This window comes from Acanthaster planci, linkage group LG02 (genome assembly GCF_054643075.1).
Source record: "Acanthaster planci isolate LZ-2023a linkage group LG02, COTS_SCS, whole genome shotgun sequence".
Lineage (NCBI taxonomy): Eukaryota > Metazoa > Echinodermata > Asteroidea > Valvatida > Acanthasteridae > Acanthaster > Acanthaster planci.
In genome coordinates, this window is record NC_141778.1 from 24,549,486 (window position 1) to 24,566,880 (window position 17,395).

General features: G+C 41.1%; 1 protein-coding gene across 6 annotated transcripts in view; it reads left to right on the forward strand.

The window, feature by feature from the left end:
* Positions 1-17,395, forward strand: part of LOC110990291 (uncharacterized) — a 63,776-nt gene that overhangs the window by 826 nt on the left and 45,555 nt on the right. Inside the window, exons 1-9 of one of the 6 annotated variants that reach the window (XM_087133290.1) lie at positions 6,388-6,697; positions 6,821-6,951; positions 8,445-8,574; positions 10,693-10,829; positions 11,204-11,389; positions 12,131-12,301; positions 12,585-12,836; positions 15,824-16,012; positions 17,048-17,245. In XM_087133290.1, the coding sequence (XP_086989416.1) occupies positions 8,546-8,574; positions 10,693-10,829; positions 11,204-11,389; positions 12,131-12,301; positions 12,585-12,836; positions 15,824-16,012; positions 17,048-17,245 (1,162 nt within the window). In that variant the 5' untranslated portion in view covers positions 6,388-6,697; positions 6,821-6,951; positions 8,445-8,545. Of the gene's footprint in view, positions 1-193; positions 233-5,055; positions 5,242-6,387; positions 6,952-8,444; positions 8,575-10,692; positions 10,830-11,203; positions 11,390-12,130; positions 12,302-12,584; positions 12,837-15,823; positions 16,013-17,047; positions 17,246-17,395 lie in introns of those variants that run through there. The other 5 variants (XM_087133292.1, XM_087133293.1, XM_087133288.1 and 2 more) reach the window with 5 other exon arrangements.

Below are 17,395 nucleotides of genomic sequence, written 5' to 3' on the forward strand. Positions count from 1 at the left end.
GAGCCAAATGTGCGGCGAGTGGAACAGATTTGTTCATTTACAATAGGCGTAGCCGTAGCTCTGGAAACCCGCTTTGGACACGGCCTATTATTACAATGAATTCTCTGGCTTAAAAATCTGTAGCTGTGAAATATACAGCATACATGATTTACTCATGTACTTATTTTATTTTTCTCTGTTCTCAACATTTTAGATGCATGTCGTGGGGGTCGAGGAGGTGGGAGACGGAAGCGTAAGTATAACTTTAGCAGACAAATTTCTTAACCTGCGGAGCACTGTTTTCATGGCGTTAAATTCGTTAAATTAACGTTAAACGTTAAATTCAAGGAACCCGACTAGATTGTACGATTTCATTCCGATCCCCCAAATCACCTGGTATACCGCCCCATTACGGGTATCAAATTTATACTGTACGTTCAGGAATAAGACTGAAATTGATGACGCCGCGAATACGGTCTATTGTTGACGTGCAGGGAAAATCGCCTTGCCACGGACGTCAACGTTGCAACACATGCGTCAGGCGTTGCATATTCATCAAATCGCTCACGGGGCAATTTTGATGGCCGAACGCAACGCACACGTGGGTGATGTTAAAGGTCGATTTTTTTTATCCATAGAAACGAAACGCATGAAAGCATCGTACACACAGCATAGGCCTACCCCAAAAAACGTACGTATGGAGAGCTGGAAACCATGTGACACTTTCATTGTTTTCTTCGGGCACCGCCCCCCCCCCTTCCAAAATAAAATTGGGTTTCGTGGTATCCGTGAATTTTTTCGATACCATGAATTCCCTGGAATTATCTTCATGTATATTCACACTAAGTTTAACCCAAAACGTATTGCATTGAAAATGCACGTACCTCCACGGACGGTAGGCTACACTTCCTGAAATGCCTTTGCCTTTCCTGTTACGTCACAGGTACTAGGGGAAAGTAATGGGTCACGAAGCGAGTTTCTGGGACCCTCGCGCGGCCAGTTAAGGGGGATTTGACACGGGATCACCCTGTCACGTTCCGTAATTTTGGAGGAATAATTCAAACTTAAACAGTATATGGAAAACTCATGTCAAAATTTTAGCTTTGTGATTCCAATAATACTGTGAAAAAGTCACCTCCATATAGATGAAAACGAATTTCATTAATGACTAATCCCTTCCTGCATCCTTCATAGGTCTTCTTTTTCATGTGCGTTTGTTTTCATTTCCTGTACTTTATGAGATCGTATAAAGTTACGAAGATTTACCTCCCTACAGTCGATGGGTAACTTTATTTCCAAAACCGCATGCTGCTAAACTAATTTTGTTCTCGGTTTCTATTTCGATTTCTCACCCTGAAATTACCATTAAAAATTTTGGAACCTTCGTCTGTGTACGACTACGTCGAGTTGCACTGGTCGTCGTGTATTTTAAACTTTCGGACGTGATAGGTCAATTTTCGGAATGTAATTACTCTTTCTGGTAAAGCCAGCTTTTAGTTTCTATAAATTAATTTGCTAGTGAGGATGTTGCAAAAACTATTTTTAGAGATGACTTTTGAAGAGGTACATGCAAATGAACGAAAAATAGTTGCAAATTCTAAACTTTTCGCACGTTGTTTTTCCTATCTAAAGGTTCCGGAAGCACGACCTAGAGAGGTCAACTGTTTTTTGTCCGTCTCTCGCTTACGTCTTGGGAATCCCTCAAAAATGGGGGGAGGGACTTGGCCTTTCCATTGGATACCAATTGTTGAGCAATGGAATATCACTGCAATGACTCTCAAATTAGCGTCCTATTTGAATTCCGCTCGTAGTGTATACGTTGGTATCCGTCGCACGACAAAAATAAACAATTCGCGATCGCAGACTGGTTTCCTCAGAAAGCCCCGTCGAAAATAAACCGCTGCGGGTACGATATACCCAAGATGATAGTGCGAGCAAGCGTTGATCTAAATGGAGCCGTTAGAGGACGTGCTGTGCGCGATACGTTATAATTTAAGCATTATACAGTTTCTGCATACATCCTTGTCATCTGATAGACGGATCGTTTATCACAGTATCATTGAACGAATAATTCAGTTGCCTGGTTCCTGCCCCTTTACATATATTTCATTTCAGTAAGAAAAAACAGAAAACAAAATGTAGGGAGGGGAACCAGTCTAACACACGTAGAGCAGTGGTCGCGTTTCGGGCTCTCGCGAAACGGTGGACGTTAATATGCCTTTGAATTGAATGTTCTTTCAACATAAGTGGAAATTCATTCATTAATTTGTTCATTTATTATGTCGAAGAAATTAAAGGAATCATACGATACAACAACATTAAGATGTACATAAAAATATGAAATAAATCATGAGACACAAGACTAAAGACAAAATAAAATTCCACCCTTTTGTGATCGCTAACTCTCACATAAACGGCATGGAAAAAACCGCATCTCACTCTTCGTATTTTGTGAATAACTGTTGTTATTTTTAGTAAAATTACGCTGAAGACTGCCAAGTCACTTTAACCTAGCCCCAACCACTGTAGGGTACAGAAGGACCAGTATTTCCAAGGGCGCCATATGGCCTTGGGCAGAAAGTGGATCTCTTTGTCGACGGAAAAGTGCCGACAGGTCACGGCTGTTTCGGTTGTGACTGGTGTTGCTGCACTTTCACAGCAGCAAATGATTTTTAGATAGAGGGGGAGCTCATAGGGGTATTAGAAATCATAAAACAATTGTACAGGTTTATCTGTGTGCTGAGCTACAGACATGACCCGAAAGTTTTTTATCCACGTGGAAACTCGGTGTAACTTTGTGGACGTGGCCCCTCGCAGGGTGGAGTCAAATTAATAACTATCAATTAGCTCTCCTGATGCCATTTCAGACATTAAATAAAGCCACCTTCCAAAAAGCAGAGGCTTTTAAACATACAAAAAATGCTGGAAACAACAGTCACGACGAATTGGGACAAAAATGTGCACAAATACAATGGATAGCACAAGTGAAACTTATTTAAAATACCACTATACGACACAACACAAATTACAATACGGGGCCGTTTTCCAATACTCGACTTGAGCTCTGTCTCAGGCTTCAACTTTTTTACTTCCTGAATTTGTAAGCGCAATAGTAAGTCCAATAGTGCCACAAAACATCAAGTAAGATGCAAAAGAGCCAAACATTACAGAAAACCTACTTCAATTTAAGTTAAATGCTCAGGCCCACAATCGGGGATTGGTTTCCTACACAAAGTCTGAGACGGAGACGAAGTTGAGTATTGGAAAACGGCCTGGGTGTTTCACAATAGTGCGCCTCCAAGAGTTTGCAACGTACTGGCCAATCATAATGCGCGAAAGTTGTCCACCAAATGCACGTTTGGAAAGGGTCGACAGATTTCGTGCAAACTGTTGAAGGCGCACTGTTGTGAATCGCCCATATTAGACGCATGAAAAACTTGATACTACGATAACAAAATAGACAAGTAGACGAATAAACTTCAGAGGAAAGTCAGATGTGAAAATATTGGAAAGTATTGGTCCAAGTACCGATCCCTGAGGGGCCCCAGAAGAAACAGGAGCCCAGTTTGAGTGTGCCCCGTGAAACTGTACTCGCTTATGACGTCAAGAAAAATAACTTCACTGTAAAACTTTTCAATGAGAATACTTGTGGCTAATAACATGGTCAAAGGCTTTGGACCAGTCCTTCAGAATGGCATCAATGTGAGGGGTTTTGAGGAATCTAGAGTTTCAACCCAGTGATGAAATAGGCCTTAAGACAAAAATTGAGTGACACTTGGTCGTTTGGGGAGAAAGCTGTGTTGGCAGTCTGACATATTACCTCCCACATGAGATTAGCCAGATGCTTGGCAGTATTTTTTCAAGACATTTGCCGACCGACGAATAAGGATCACCAGATTAAATTGCAGCGGTGACAGTAGCAAGTTTCCATACAGGAATCTTGCCGGTGGCAAGAGAAAGATTAAAATTCGAGGAAGTGGGTGTCAGCAGCTAATTTAAGAAGCATTGGCGAAATACTGTCAAATCCAGATAACTTGTACGCATGAAGTGAGCAAAAAACCTGTTTAACCTTAGCAAAATCGGTCTAATGTTGACTACAAGGACGAAGGAGCATCATTATCCTGAGAGTAGTTGTTTTGAAAACTGAAGTTGTTGGCTATGGCATAAGGATCACTGATAATGTTGCCAAAGTGGAGGAACGAAACTGGAAAGTTTGTGCGACTTGAGCTGACGAATGACCAGAACTGTTCAGAGTTGGTGGAGCAATTTTGGGTCAAGTCCTATATGTAATGACTATAAGATTTTCTAAAGAGGTATTCGACTTGTTTACGCAGGGATCTCTACTTAGACCAGAGGTGAAGATTATTAACACCCCGCACAGCTGCCTTAAAGACTCTGTTTTTTTCTGGTGAGGGAAACTATTTTGCCAGAAATCCAAGGAAGCCGCCTTTTACTTCGCAACTGGCACAGTCTTGAGGAGCGGCAAAAAAGGCCCTTGAAGTTGTCCCCAGATCTTATCATTGCTCATATGAGAGGACTAGCGGGAACCTTAGTTGACTTTAGCATGGGGTTTCACAAAGAGCTGATTGGTCACTTTTTTTGTACTGATAAAAGGAACTAATTTTTATGATACTGCATAAGCGTTCCAAGTCAGAGTGCCTGAAGTAATGATGAGAATTTGTACAGGTATTATACAAAACAAAAAATGACTGTTTCACATTTATGCAGTGGTAAGAATAATTCCATTCGGTGACAAGGGAAATGTTCCATTTCACTCGGCTTCATGGGTGAGAACCTTTCATATGCTTCCCATCCTGCCAAACTTGTTCTTATCAGTTAGGCCTACGTTAATGTGTTCCTGATCGAAATGTTGCTGGGAACGAGGTTGTCCCATTTTGTACCTTTTATGCCGAAATAGTCAGTTTCAGCCAGCCAGTCAAATTATATCAGCTTCTCTAGTTTTAATTTCGTCATTTTACCTCTGGAAAGTTTCGGTTTAAAATCTCAAAAAAATCATTGCGGATGTTGCTGCGCCAGTGGAATTCTCAACTGGTTCACAGGCACCTTGCAAACTTACTGTATACACAGAGCTGCATACCAACACATGTACATGTAGTTGTTGCGCTGGATGTGGCTGTATGTGAGTAGAAAGAACGGATTTGTAACACTGGTGGAATTTAATCTGCTTTGCCACCGTTCATGTTGATAAAGATGGACAGCGATATTGCCGCAATCTTGGACTTCTTAGAATAGTTTGAATATGTAAGTTTTGTCATTATTTCGGTAGAGTCGTAAGTTATACTACCAAAGCGTGTGCGTAAACGCTACGTACATGTACATCTTACACGTACGTATGTACATGTAAGCACTACACGCCATACTGTAAGCGTATACCAAACTACAGTATAGAATAATACGATAAAGTCTTGGTTTTGGGGAAACACTCATCCTTAGTATTGGCATCTCTGTTATACGCGTGTTTTTCTGGTTCAGTGTGACAAAACTCCGCAAAGGCAAATTGGAATTGGGCGCTTGATTTCTGGGTACTAGCACTTTAAGTGATTTTTACTAATCTTAGAACAGATATGACACACCGCTAAGGCATGTAAAGTGGAACTCGCAAAAACAACAAACATTGCAAAATGTTTTGCAAAAACAAAAAGGCGAAAGAATTTATTCATAGAAAAACAGAGATGAAAAATCAACCATGTCTACTGAACCTAAAAAAAAATGAAAATCCAATAAAAAGTTGACTAAAAGCAGAGATCTAGAAATGGTAGACCTAAAGAACTCAACACGTTAAACTGTGTCAAATGGACCTTATGGGTACATGCCAGACTTCAATCTGTAAAAAAACAAGAGAAGTGAAGAACATAAGAAACAACAAAATCTCTTGTGCATGGTCTACATAGTAGGACTAGTACTGGAAGTGAGAGCAGGGATTGACTTGTCATTAAACTATAAGTGTGCACAGGCCTGTGGGGCTCATTAAGTATTCAAATTCCCGGACATGTCAAAGCAATCAACTAAGGAAGAGAAGACAAAGAAAGGCATGTTCTGGGGCAAATTAATGGATGGAAATACTAATACATTGTACATTACTATTTAGACCAAAAAGGAGTAGGAAAGGTAAGAAAAGAAAAAAAAATCAAAGAAATCGAGATCTAAGAGTTATGCATGAGTGATATATGTTGACACTGCATGCGTAAGTCTTCTCTGTATAAAGCTTGACAAAGTTATTCATTGACACCCAAGGAATTAGTTCAGTGAACCAGGAACATCACATAATGGATTGAGAACTTCATATAATGGATTGAGAAGTTCACATAATGGATTGACCACATCGCATAATGGTTTGAAAACATCACATAATAGATTGAGGACACGATCGAACTACTTTCACAGAGTGACATCATATTTTTGGTACATTTGGCATTCCATAAGTATGTATATCCAACATCCTATTGGTCAAGGAATCATTTAACTTATTGCTGCTGAGACCACCTGTGTGCGAGTGTGTTGCAAATCGGTGTAACTGGTCCCTGCTGATCTGCTACATCAAGGAGAAAGGTTCATGGCTACACTGAGAGTCAATCACCAGACCCTGTGGCTACATGTACATTATATGGGGGAAGCTGGGACTTGAACAAAGAAACGGGGGGCACACTACTGGAAAAATCAAGGAGATTTCTAAACTAAAGCTAAACATTTTTAGAGGGTAACTACTTCTATGTAAAAATGTGTATTTAATAACACTCATTTCAGGCTCTGCCATATTTGCACCAAAGCTAACATAGTCAAATGATTCAAAGCCCTTTTGAATTCTCTCACTACATCACAGCAATCTCAGGTTTTGAAAGGGAAAATTGTTAAGTGTTGTGTCTAAGAATGAACTTGCAATATCCACATTGTCCTCCGCAAAAAAGAGAACGAGCAAACATCTACATTTAGCAGCAGCTTGTCCAGCTTGAGGTGAGTGCTTTTACACTTGGACATGAACAAGCAATCTGTGATACAGATGTCGGACAACTCTACTGTTTACTAACTTGACTTGGGTCAACTCGTCCGTTGAGACAACTCTACCGATGAGACATCTAGGCCCTTTTTTTTTTTTTTACTTAGTTGTCCCACCGTTCAAGGTGTGAACACAACGGAGTTTCAGAGACTGTAAATCTGTCCCCCAGTCCTTCCTCTGTTTTTAGTTTGAAGAAAAGGTGTGGGTACTGTGAGTGCATAATAATTACTAGTCTCCATCGACAGACGGTCCAGTTGTCTCATCGGTCTAGTTGTCTCAACGATCGAGTTGTCGGAGCCCTGAACAATGGGGCTCGTTCCTGTCAATCTGAGGCTTCATATTGCAAGCAGGGAGGGAGAGTTGTTATGGTTGTAGCCACTGTAGCTAGCAGGTTTGTTGTCTGTGGATTGTGTATCTGGGAACCTTCCCCCAGTTTTTTGTCATTGTATTTTGTAAAAACTGGTCGGTCGCCCTTAAACAAAGGCAGTGCTCTGTTTAATTTGCTGACGTACCTTATGTTTTTTTCTAAATTTGTAATTGTAAATTGTGAGAAAAGGTGACTTTCTTACTGATAAATATGAGTGCAAATATGAATCAACCCTGTTTCATAACACTCACAGTTTCCTCTCATAATTTCCCTCAAAACTCAAAACACTGCCGTCTTTTCGTAGCATTAACTGTACAGTTATAGAGCATGATGTCATAGTCATCTAAAATGAATCCAAAAGTTAAAATCTAGGGCCGTTTTCCAATACTCAACTTCTGCTCCGTCTCAGGCTTCAACTGTTTTTTTACTAGCTGACTTTGAAGCTGTAAGCGCAGTAATTAGTCTAATAGTGCCACAAAACATCAAATTAGATGTAAGAGAGCCAAAAATTATAGTAATCCAATTTAATTTAAACGTTTCAGGCCCACAATAGGGGATTGGTTTTGGGAACGAAGCCTGAGATGGAGCCCAAGTCGAGTATTGGAAAAGGGCCTAGGTTGCTGTTTGTTTTAAGGAATGGGGTTCCAAAATCTACAAGTCGACAATCCCCTGTTTCCTTGTAGCCCTCCGTGCCAGCTCGAGTTAAACGCTTTAAATTGTGTGCATCAGGAAAACCTACATTCCTTCCACGTTATTTTATTGGATGCATCTTGAATTCTGTTTTTCGTTGTCCTCTCTTTCCAAGAAGCTGATGGAAGAGGAAACTGTGAATTTTATTTGACTTTTTCCACAGCAGGGCCTGTAATGGGCCTATAATGGGGTGGGGCTTAGTGGATTGACCTATTAATGGCTGATGCCTGATGGTCTAACAACTGGTCCCCCGCACTTTGGAAGTTGTTCCGCAGCCACTGTGTAAAGTTATCAACTTTTGAGAGTTTTGGCCTGTATGATTTCAGGCATCAACCAAGGTTATGCCCAGTTTCGCTCGTTCACATAATTGTTTTCACTTCCATCTTTCGATAGCTCCGGACAAGCAACCACCGAAGTTGAAACCTGGCAGTTGCTCCAAGAATTTGATAAAGTATGCAGAGCCAAAGTCATCGAGTAAGACTGTAACATGGAAAATGCCAGAGACAGAAGAAGAGAAAGTCAAGTTAGTTGTAATCCTTTAAGTGCTAGCTTCCCGCGTAAATGAGGAAATGTTAAAAACTATATGAAAATGTGTAAAGTGAAACATGCACTGTTTTGTTTTAGAGCTGCCCTATCGACATTGACTAAATTTCAGATAGGTATTTTTCAAATAGGTATTTTTTTTTCATTAGTCACACTTACAGCACCCCCTCCCCCCATCAGCATCTCAGAGTCTCCCATTGCATTGCATACATTTTCAAATGGGATTTTGCTGGCCACCTCACTGTTTTTTGCGGCTGTTCAAAAATCAAAATCTCGGGCATTTTTCCTGTGTGATCGTGCAAAACCCTGTCGAGGGGATGGTGTGTGATCCTGTGCCAAGAGCGATGAGAACAGTGATCTTGGTTTGTGTTCCTGCCATTTGAACAAGGGAGCAAGGAAGTTGGGTCAAGAATAGGTCGCCTGAACTCAACCAGAGAGTACTGAATCATGATGTCATTGGAACTAGCAAGGGTAGTGCAAACGAATGGAGTACACACTCCACACCAGTTGGTCTCCACCCACTGGGAAGTCAGAGTATTTTCTATAAAGGACTTCTGAAAGGCAGCAGCTGCCTTCCTGAATTTTTCTCACGGTATCAACAGGTCTTCCATTTTCATGCCTTCCTCAATGGGTTGTAAAGTTGGAGTGTGCAGCCATGATGGCTGCAATTACAATGCAGTGATCACAGATTCCTGACTGTGCTTGAACATTTTGCATGAGCACCAGCATGGACGGGAACAATAGTTCCAACATATTCTCTGTTCCAGAAGACGGATCTTTCCTAGTCAGAAATACCACCTTTTGTTCCAAATGATAATCATTTGCTCCATCAACAATCTTTGATTGTAAACTGCCAGTTAGGTGTACAATGTCGTCAGGACGCCACATCATATTTGGAATGTTGAAGTCGTTCCCAATTACAACAAAGGATGAATTCAAACTTGAGTATACCTTCCAGAGGCTATACATGTATATCAAATAGGCCCTGGATTAGAGGTCGCTAAAACTGAGGCTCCAATGATTGCATGTTCATCTACATTTGGTGAATGCAGAGACAACTAGCACCAAAGTAATTCACATTTATCAACCCTAAAGTCTCTTCTTTTGGTTGAGGGTATTGTATCCCCGACAGGTTCCTTGGTTCTTGCACTGATGCGTTTTAGGACACCTAATAAATATTCATGAGCAAATTGACGCATGTCATAGGCCAGTTTTGCTGCTTGTCTTGGAAGTATAAAGGATGTGTGTGGAGGTGATGTCGTGCCATTGAGTAACCTGCTGCTGTGTGGGAGTTCTCTTGATGACTGTTCACGAGACTACATGTACCTCCCTCTGGGTGGCAGGGACATGCATAAATGAATGAGGGTGCTGTTTATTCGGAAACTCCTTTTTTAAATAGGAAATTATGATTGAAGTTCACCTTTGCTTGCTGAAGCTTCTCCATTGAGTTTCCAATCTCAAATGTTAAAATTTGAAAAAATAAAGCAGAAAGAAATTTGAAAAAATTAATTGCCCCCTGACCTTTGCGGTAGTCAAGTTGACCTACTCTCTTCCCCGCAAACCATTATTTTTGTACACAATACAAATTACGAATGTTTAAGAGTGCAGTAGTTGGAATAATTTCATGAGTTGACAGATTCGTCTCATGGAATGGAACATTTCATTAATCACTGCATGAAATTACTCTTCCCTTCAATCATTCATTATGTTTTATACAAAGCTGCATAAATAAATGGTCGCCGCTATTTTACAGAACAGATCTGTGTCTGAAATGGCACCAGGTGGCCTAGTTCCTGTCCCTACAATATATTCTCTTTCTTACTGGAAATGAAATATATGAAATGGGGGCATGAATCAGTCAAGTAAAACATAGTTCTATTTAATGGGTATAGGCCTACCATGGAATAGAAAAAATACTTTCATGACGCGATCAATGCCCCACCGATCGGGCATTGTCTACAACTATACATGCAGAGCTGAGCACGCTGATTGAATATACCTCAAATTTGCGGCTTGATTTTTAATGTCTTCACTGTTCCAGCCTGAAATGCAACAAGAGATTTTTATTGAACTCCAAAATATTGTTTCTGTTTGGCAGAATAATATTAGAAGAGGGTCCACGCAATGGCAGCCGCTTCAATGCCTCTGATTTACCAACCTCCATCAGATACTCTGCCACGGATAGAAATGGAAACAAAGACGCGTACTTCTGTTCATTCCTAGTCAGTGTGAAGAGTAAGTGTTGACGAGTCTTGCTGCATGAGCCATTTTCACAAAGGCCTAACTGCCCAAGATAATCTATTAATTATGACCTTGCATGGTGTGCTGTACCCATGAACTTGGCAGTAAGCCAAATACAGGTCAAATCATGCAAATCGTGGCAAAAATTGAAAGACCCAAAATATGTTTGCCAGACATGTACATGTAAGAGAGGGACTACAATTTTTGTAAGACCTCGATCCAGTTGAAATAACAGTTTAAAATCCCAACATCACAACTCTTAATCCCGTGTGTAAAAATCAAAGAATTTTGTTTGTAATCAAACCTATACAGCCAGATAAAACATAGCCAAATGTCATTTTTTGTACTTGTTTTTCTCTTTCCCTTAGTAAAGACTTGCCCGCCCCACCCGCCAGTCTTCAGGGGCACGTTCAGCTGTTCGCATAACTACTGGTACGGCTCAGACTGCACCACCTCCTGTGATTCTGGATACGTTCTTGAAACTAGGTTACGTGTACATGTACGAACCTGCCAAGAAAATAAATTGTGGTCTACCCCTCAACCAAGATGCGCACGTAAGAGAACAGAAATTAGATTGTGGTTAAGCAGTTCTGTGCCTGCCTGTTCATGATGTTTTTTTTCCTATTAGTAAATCATTCCATTCTCACTTGATTCATTGAATGAACTGATATTTCTGTGTCATGCTGATGTAAATTATCTGCAACAAACGGGCAAGTTGCCAATCTTAAGATCCTCCACGGGAAACGGTGTCTTTACAGAGCTTGTCATCTACTTGTACCGTCATCCTGGAAAAGTTTTGTGTGTGAAATGTTTGAGATTTTTTGCTTTTCCGTCGTACCTTCTGAAAGAAAACCTTTGTCTTCTGAATACAGTTTTCGATTAATGAAAATAGAAAATGGAATCAAATACAGTCATGGACACATTGATCAATTCATCAGGTAGCCAAGAATTCTTGCCGCCATAAACAATACACAGAGTCAATAGAACACATCAAAGCCAAATAGCCACTGAACAATCACATGCAGGTCACTTGTAAAGAGTTTTTAAATAATGAAGGTAGTGTTGACTGGTTCCCTCTACACATGTAGGAGTTGATATAACCAGAGCATACTTTCACTTGTTTGTACAGCTCAGACTAGATAATGAGCCATCTTGTTTTTTTCACATTGCACATTTTTCATTTTTGCTTATAAGATCTTCTCAAATACATTTGGGCCCATTGTGCTAAGCTACTGTGCTCTCTTGGATGTGGCATCTAGTTGTTATTAGTAAGATCATTTTTTCTAACATTTCAGCCATTCAGTGTCCACCGTTATCCAGTGTGTCCTGCAGTAACACCAACTACTATCTTAGCATCTGTAATCATGAATGCAGTCAACCAGGTTATGGCCGTGGCCCGGGAGAAAGTGCAACTAGGGTCTGTGGAGCTGACAGGACTTGGACCGGTACTGCTGCAACCTGTGTTGGTGAGTAATCAAAAAAACGGCCTCAAACCACCAGTCTCATTTTGGCTTGTGTATTATTAAACCAGTTATTATTGCGGTGTTTTGGAACATGGATATCGTAGCAATTCCTGTGCTGATTGTTGAATGAGGCTTCATGTTGGATGAACCAGTTACAGTTCGCTTAAAGTAATATTGAGGGTCATGCATCTTACGAATGGATGCTGCTGTGTAGAGATAACAAGGAAATTTTCATCACAACAGCAATAGGCTTTGTGATTTTTTGACCTTGCACTCCGATCCGCAGATAAGGAAGCTCCAAAGCTGAACTGCTCACAAACCATCAGGGAGTTTGCAGATGCTTCACAGATCTACAAGAATGTCACTTGGGATCTGCCACAAGTCCGTGACAACTCCAAGCTCCCCGTCAACCTGGAACTGGCTCGTGGAAGTCCATCGCAAGGATCAATGTTCAGCAGAGGTTCTCACTCCATCACTTACCGGGCCACAGATGAGGCGGGAAACACTGCAACATGCTCATTCACCGTCATAGTCCAAGGTGAGTGAGTCATTGTTAACGTTAGTACAAGGTTTGATGTAACTACATGTAGAATGTACCGTCTAGACAGGCAGACTTCTCTCAGGTTATGTAGCATATACTGGTTAAATAAGTCTCACCCGTCCTGAAAATTCAACTCGGTGTCTGTTGCCATCTCATTTCACTAAGGCCGACGTAAAAATAATCAAATGTAGTATAGCAGGTAAAGTTTGTAAACGTCTGAATTTACCCACATTTATGCCTCCTACTGGATAATTAGCCAAGTCAGTATGATTAAGTTGTGTGTTCGGTATTGGACAGTTGCCCTGAGGTATCTGCTTTGATTTGCCTCTCAAAAGAAACAGGTAGAGAAAAAAACAGAGTGTTTGGATCATTTGAATTAGGCGTTTGAATTCAACGTTTTGTTGAATACTTCTTTATGCAGTCTTGCAAGTAAGCATTGTGCATGTACATGTAAGCCTTGCTCAAACGATATGCTTTTGTGCTTTCCATCAAAAACAAAACCATCTTCAGAGAGTGAAACCAGTTCTCACACACCCGAATGAAATATAAGAGGTCCACCTCTTGTTACCATTGCAAGACTATTCAGGAAGTGTGTGATACGTTGTAGAACTCCAAGTTTGGAAATGATACATTTAACGACTGTTGCCTGCTGTGTGGGGCTCCGTGGTGTTTTGTACAGCCGAGGGGGCAAATGCCACTTGAGGTGAAGCCGAGAGTGCCCTTGCCTCTGAGGGTGTACAAAATCCATGGTCCCCGTGAGAGCGGGCAACAGTTGGTTTTGTTATAACATGGTCATAGATTACACTGGAAGGGTCTCACATGTATGTGTAATGCATTTTCCATTGCAAGATAAATTAAAAGACTTTGACAAATGAAAACACTTGAAAAGCAAATAAGATGTGAAAGTACCATTTTCAAAAGTAGTACATGTATTTATAACAGATTGGTTTACAGAGAAACATGAGATTCATAAAGCACTGGGGATTTTTGTTGACTAGTTCAATTTCAAGACATTTTCAGTACTCAAATGTACACAGTGCTTTGCTGTCCCCACACAGCACATCTCCTTATAGTAATTAATATGTAATACCAGTGGGGCTATCCATCCTCCTATCCCAGGTTACACAGTTTCAATGCAGTGTACACGACACCTCACACTATGAATTTCAGCACCATGAATTTGCAGTTAATTTGCAGTTTCACTGTGAAATTGTTTTTTCACTGCAACTTTATGGCAGTTCACGTGGTGAAAACATCGTGAAAATAATCCCGGATATGACCCCTTGCCGACACCTTGAGGTCAAGTGAAAACACCATGAAAATGCAGTGAGCCCATCTAGGGGGCCTTCCTCATTAACTTTGCGGTGGGGCTAATCCTTTAAATTCTTTAAGGACCCATTGTCTCATAAAAAGTACCATTATCTGTCTTCTTACTGTGGTGGTGACAGGTGTAAATGTACACTGAACACCCCAATCACAATGTTCGCATCCTTGCAATGTACATGTAATCCCGGCCAGGTTGTTCATACACTACATCATGGCCTGTAGCTGAATGAGAACATTGTAGGGACTTCAGCAAAACGACTCCCCACGAATTATGTCACCTCACAGAAACATTTATTTCAATTTTGTGGCATATCTGTGATTTATATTTAATTTGCTTGAGTAGAGTTATACTCATGAATATTCTGGAAATTCATAATTCCCATGGCCATTTATGATTACTCATCGACAATTAAACAACAGTCAGCACCGAGTGCACACTGTTATGAATGATGTTGGAGCAGAAAACACTAGTGCCAAAAAGAATGTTGAATTTTGGGGGAAGACGCAGACTAGTGAAAATTCTGCTTAAAGACTAGTAAAAAGCCATCACTGCTGCTTGTTATTCCACCACTTTGTATACAGTTTCACAGTCTTTTGGCAATTCCATAATTCGCTCGGATGTGGTAACTTCACAACTTCACCACTCAATGTGCCTTTTGCCCACAAAAGTTGGAAATATTCATATGTCTTCTGGTATGTGGTCAAGGGGGGGTGTTGTGACATCTAACACCAAGTTTCGTGGAATTTTATGAATCGTGTCACAGTTTAGAGCTGGGGAAAAAAAACTTGTGTCCTTCCTCCATGGTTCTACATAAGCAAAATGTGCTTATCAACTGTTCAGCTGCATCCGGCAAATTTGAGCCATCGTACGTGTATCCATCTCTTCTCACAGCTCAAAAAAGAAAAAATCAATCCTGTCTTTTCTAGGAAAGACAGGATCCTGTGTTCACAAAACACCTGCTTTACATTCACAACATGTGGAAAGAAAGTTTTGTGGTTTTCACAAGTTCCCTTCGCATTTCGCTAATCACGGTAGTTGGAAAACACGCATGCAATATTGCTTCATGCAAGGTTTCCGCTGGTTCCCGGAGGCCCAGACCTAAACAGGGGTATTCAATCGCTCCTTTTGTTGGTAACCGGTACGCTAATTCCTGGCTGTCTATCACACTAATCTTTTATTACGCTTTGACAGTTAAACCGCTGTTTTCCCATCTTCCACGGTGGGAAGCTGGACTGGGGGTGTACCGTTATGAATAACAATAGGACCATAAGCTACGAAGAAGTTGACGTGAAAAGTCCGTGAAACTGCTGTTAGCTAATCCGCTCCCAAGCTGATCAACTTTCCACCGTGAAAACGGGCTTACATTGCCTTGACAAAAATTTCACGGTGATTTAATTGTAAAACTGCATTTTCACGGTGTTGAAAGTTCATAGTGTCAACTGTGGTAAAGATCAATGTCATCCATCATTTTTTGCATCATGGCATGCCAGCTAAATGCTCTCAGTTGTAAATGATATATGTGTGCTCACACCCTATCACGTAATCAATTCATGACCATTGAAAACTCACTATCTATAACTGTGGTATAACAAGTGATTTTGTACATTAAGGCACATGTGGCTTTGCCATGTCTTCAACCCTTAATTGACATTTGCAGTGATCCAGTGTCCAGCTCTCCAATTCCAGTCTGGTCAGAGGATGATGTGCTCATCATCACAGTTCATCTTTGGCTCTGACTGCCAGTTTGAGTGTCAGCCAGGCTTTGTTTTAACTGGCAGTGCTAGTGTTGAATGCCAGCGACAAGGGAACATAGGAGTCTGGAGTGCAGAGCAGCCAACCTGTGAAGGTTAGTACTAGAAGAAGTCCTGTGGACACCAGTGGGTCTATCGTGTGTTGGCAAAAGAGAAAGGTTACCCTGTTAGCAGTGACCTTCTGGGTCAACACGTCAGATGCACACTTGATCTCACATTGGCTTAGAGTGTGTGTTACTGTGTCATATTTCCATCTGTAAATGCATACATGTGATTGGAGGCAGTGCGCTCTACCATTAATTGGCTCGATCATCACAGCATCTCTCTTTGTTACCATGGAGCCACGAGCTCAAAAGAAACTCCATCAGATTCTTGGCTGGGTATGGAGCTGTCAAGATCAAAGGAAGTTAAACTCATCATCAAATATCAAAACCCTGAGTTTAACCATTTTCCCAGATTCACAGTCTCAAAATAGGAATGGGGGGTTGGTTGGGAGGAGAGGGGGTGAGTAGAATCCCCTTAAGATCTCAGCTGACTCATAACCAATATTCATTATGAATTAATATACATCGGTGAATTGTTTTTAATCAATCCAACATAGGTTTTGTTGGCGCATTTAAAATGATAGCTGCATAGCTATCAGCCCACATGCACAAATCATGTATGTATGTGGAATGCGGCCCCGTCGCCAGCTTTGGGGGGGGGCACGTCACAAGAACAATACACACACACACATATTCATACACCCACTATCGACATTTTACAACGGAGGAAGGCCAGCTGCGCGTCTGAGGGGGGGGCAGCCCCACCAGCCCCCCCTTAGCAATGGGCATCATGATTGGGAAAAGTTAGCATATTTGGCTGTTCTCTCAGAAACAACTCCTGAAGGCTCGAGACAAAACACTTGAAAACTTTTCAACAACAAAATGTTTGTTCCGTCGGATTTGCCGCTTTGGAACACACAGCTGGAAACCTACTTTTTTTTATATACATGTATATTCCTATGACCTTTTGATAATGCTTGAATTGAAATAGAATCATTTGTTTAAATCAGTGGGCACAAGTTAGTTTGAGGGTCTTTCCCTGTCTAGCTGATGTGAAGACACAATGTCTAATTTTTCATCTTGCAGCTGTAACATGCCCTTTACTGACTGCTCCAGAAAACGGTATGTTTGTGGGAAATACATCATGCTCAACAGCCTATGGCTCTTGGTGTCAGTTTGAGTGTCACGATGGCTATCAGCTCGCAGGGAGTGGAGTCCGTCGCTGTCTGGCGTTGGCTGGAGCAGCTGAGGGCTTCTGGGATGGCTATGAGGCTCGCTGTGAAGGTATGTATCCAGAATTGAGTGCCGCACCATTCTATACTGCAAACTGCAGGAGAATGAAAAAGTGGTGCTTAACTTTTTTGGAGGTGTGTGTATAGTTGCGTGTTCAAAAAAACATATCCCTTTATTGCTTGGTTCACTTCACTTATGTCA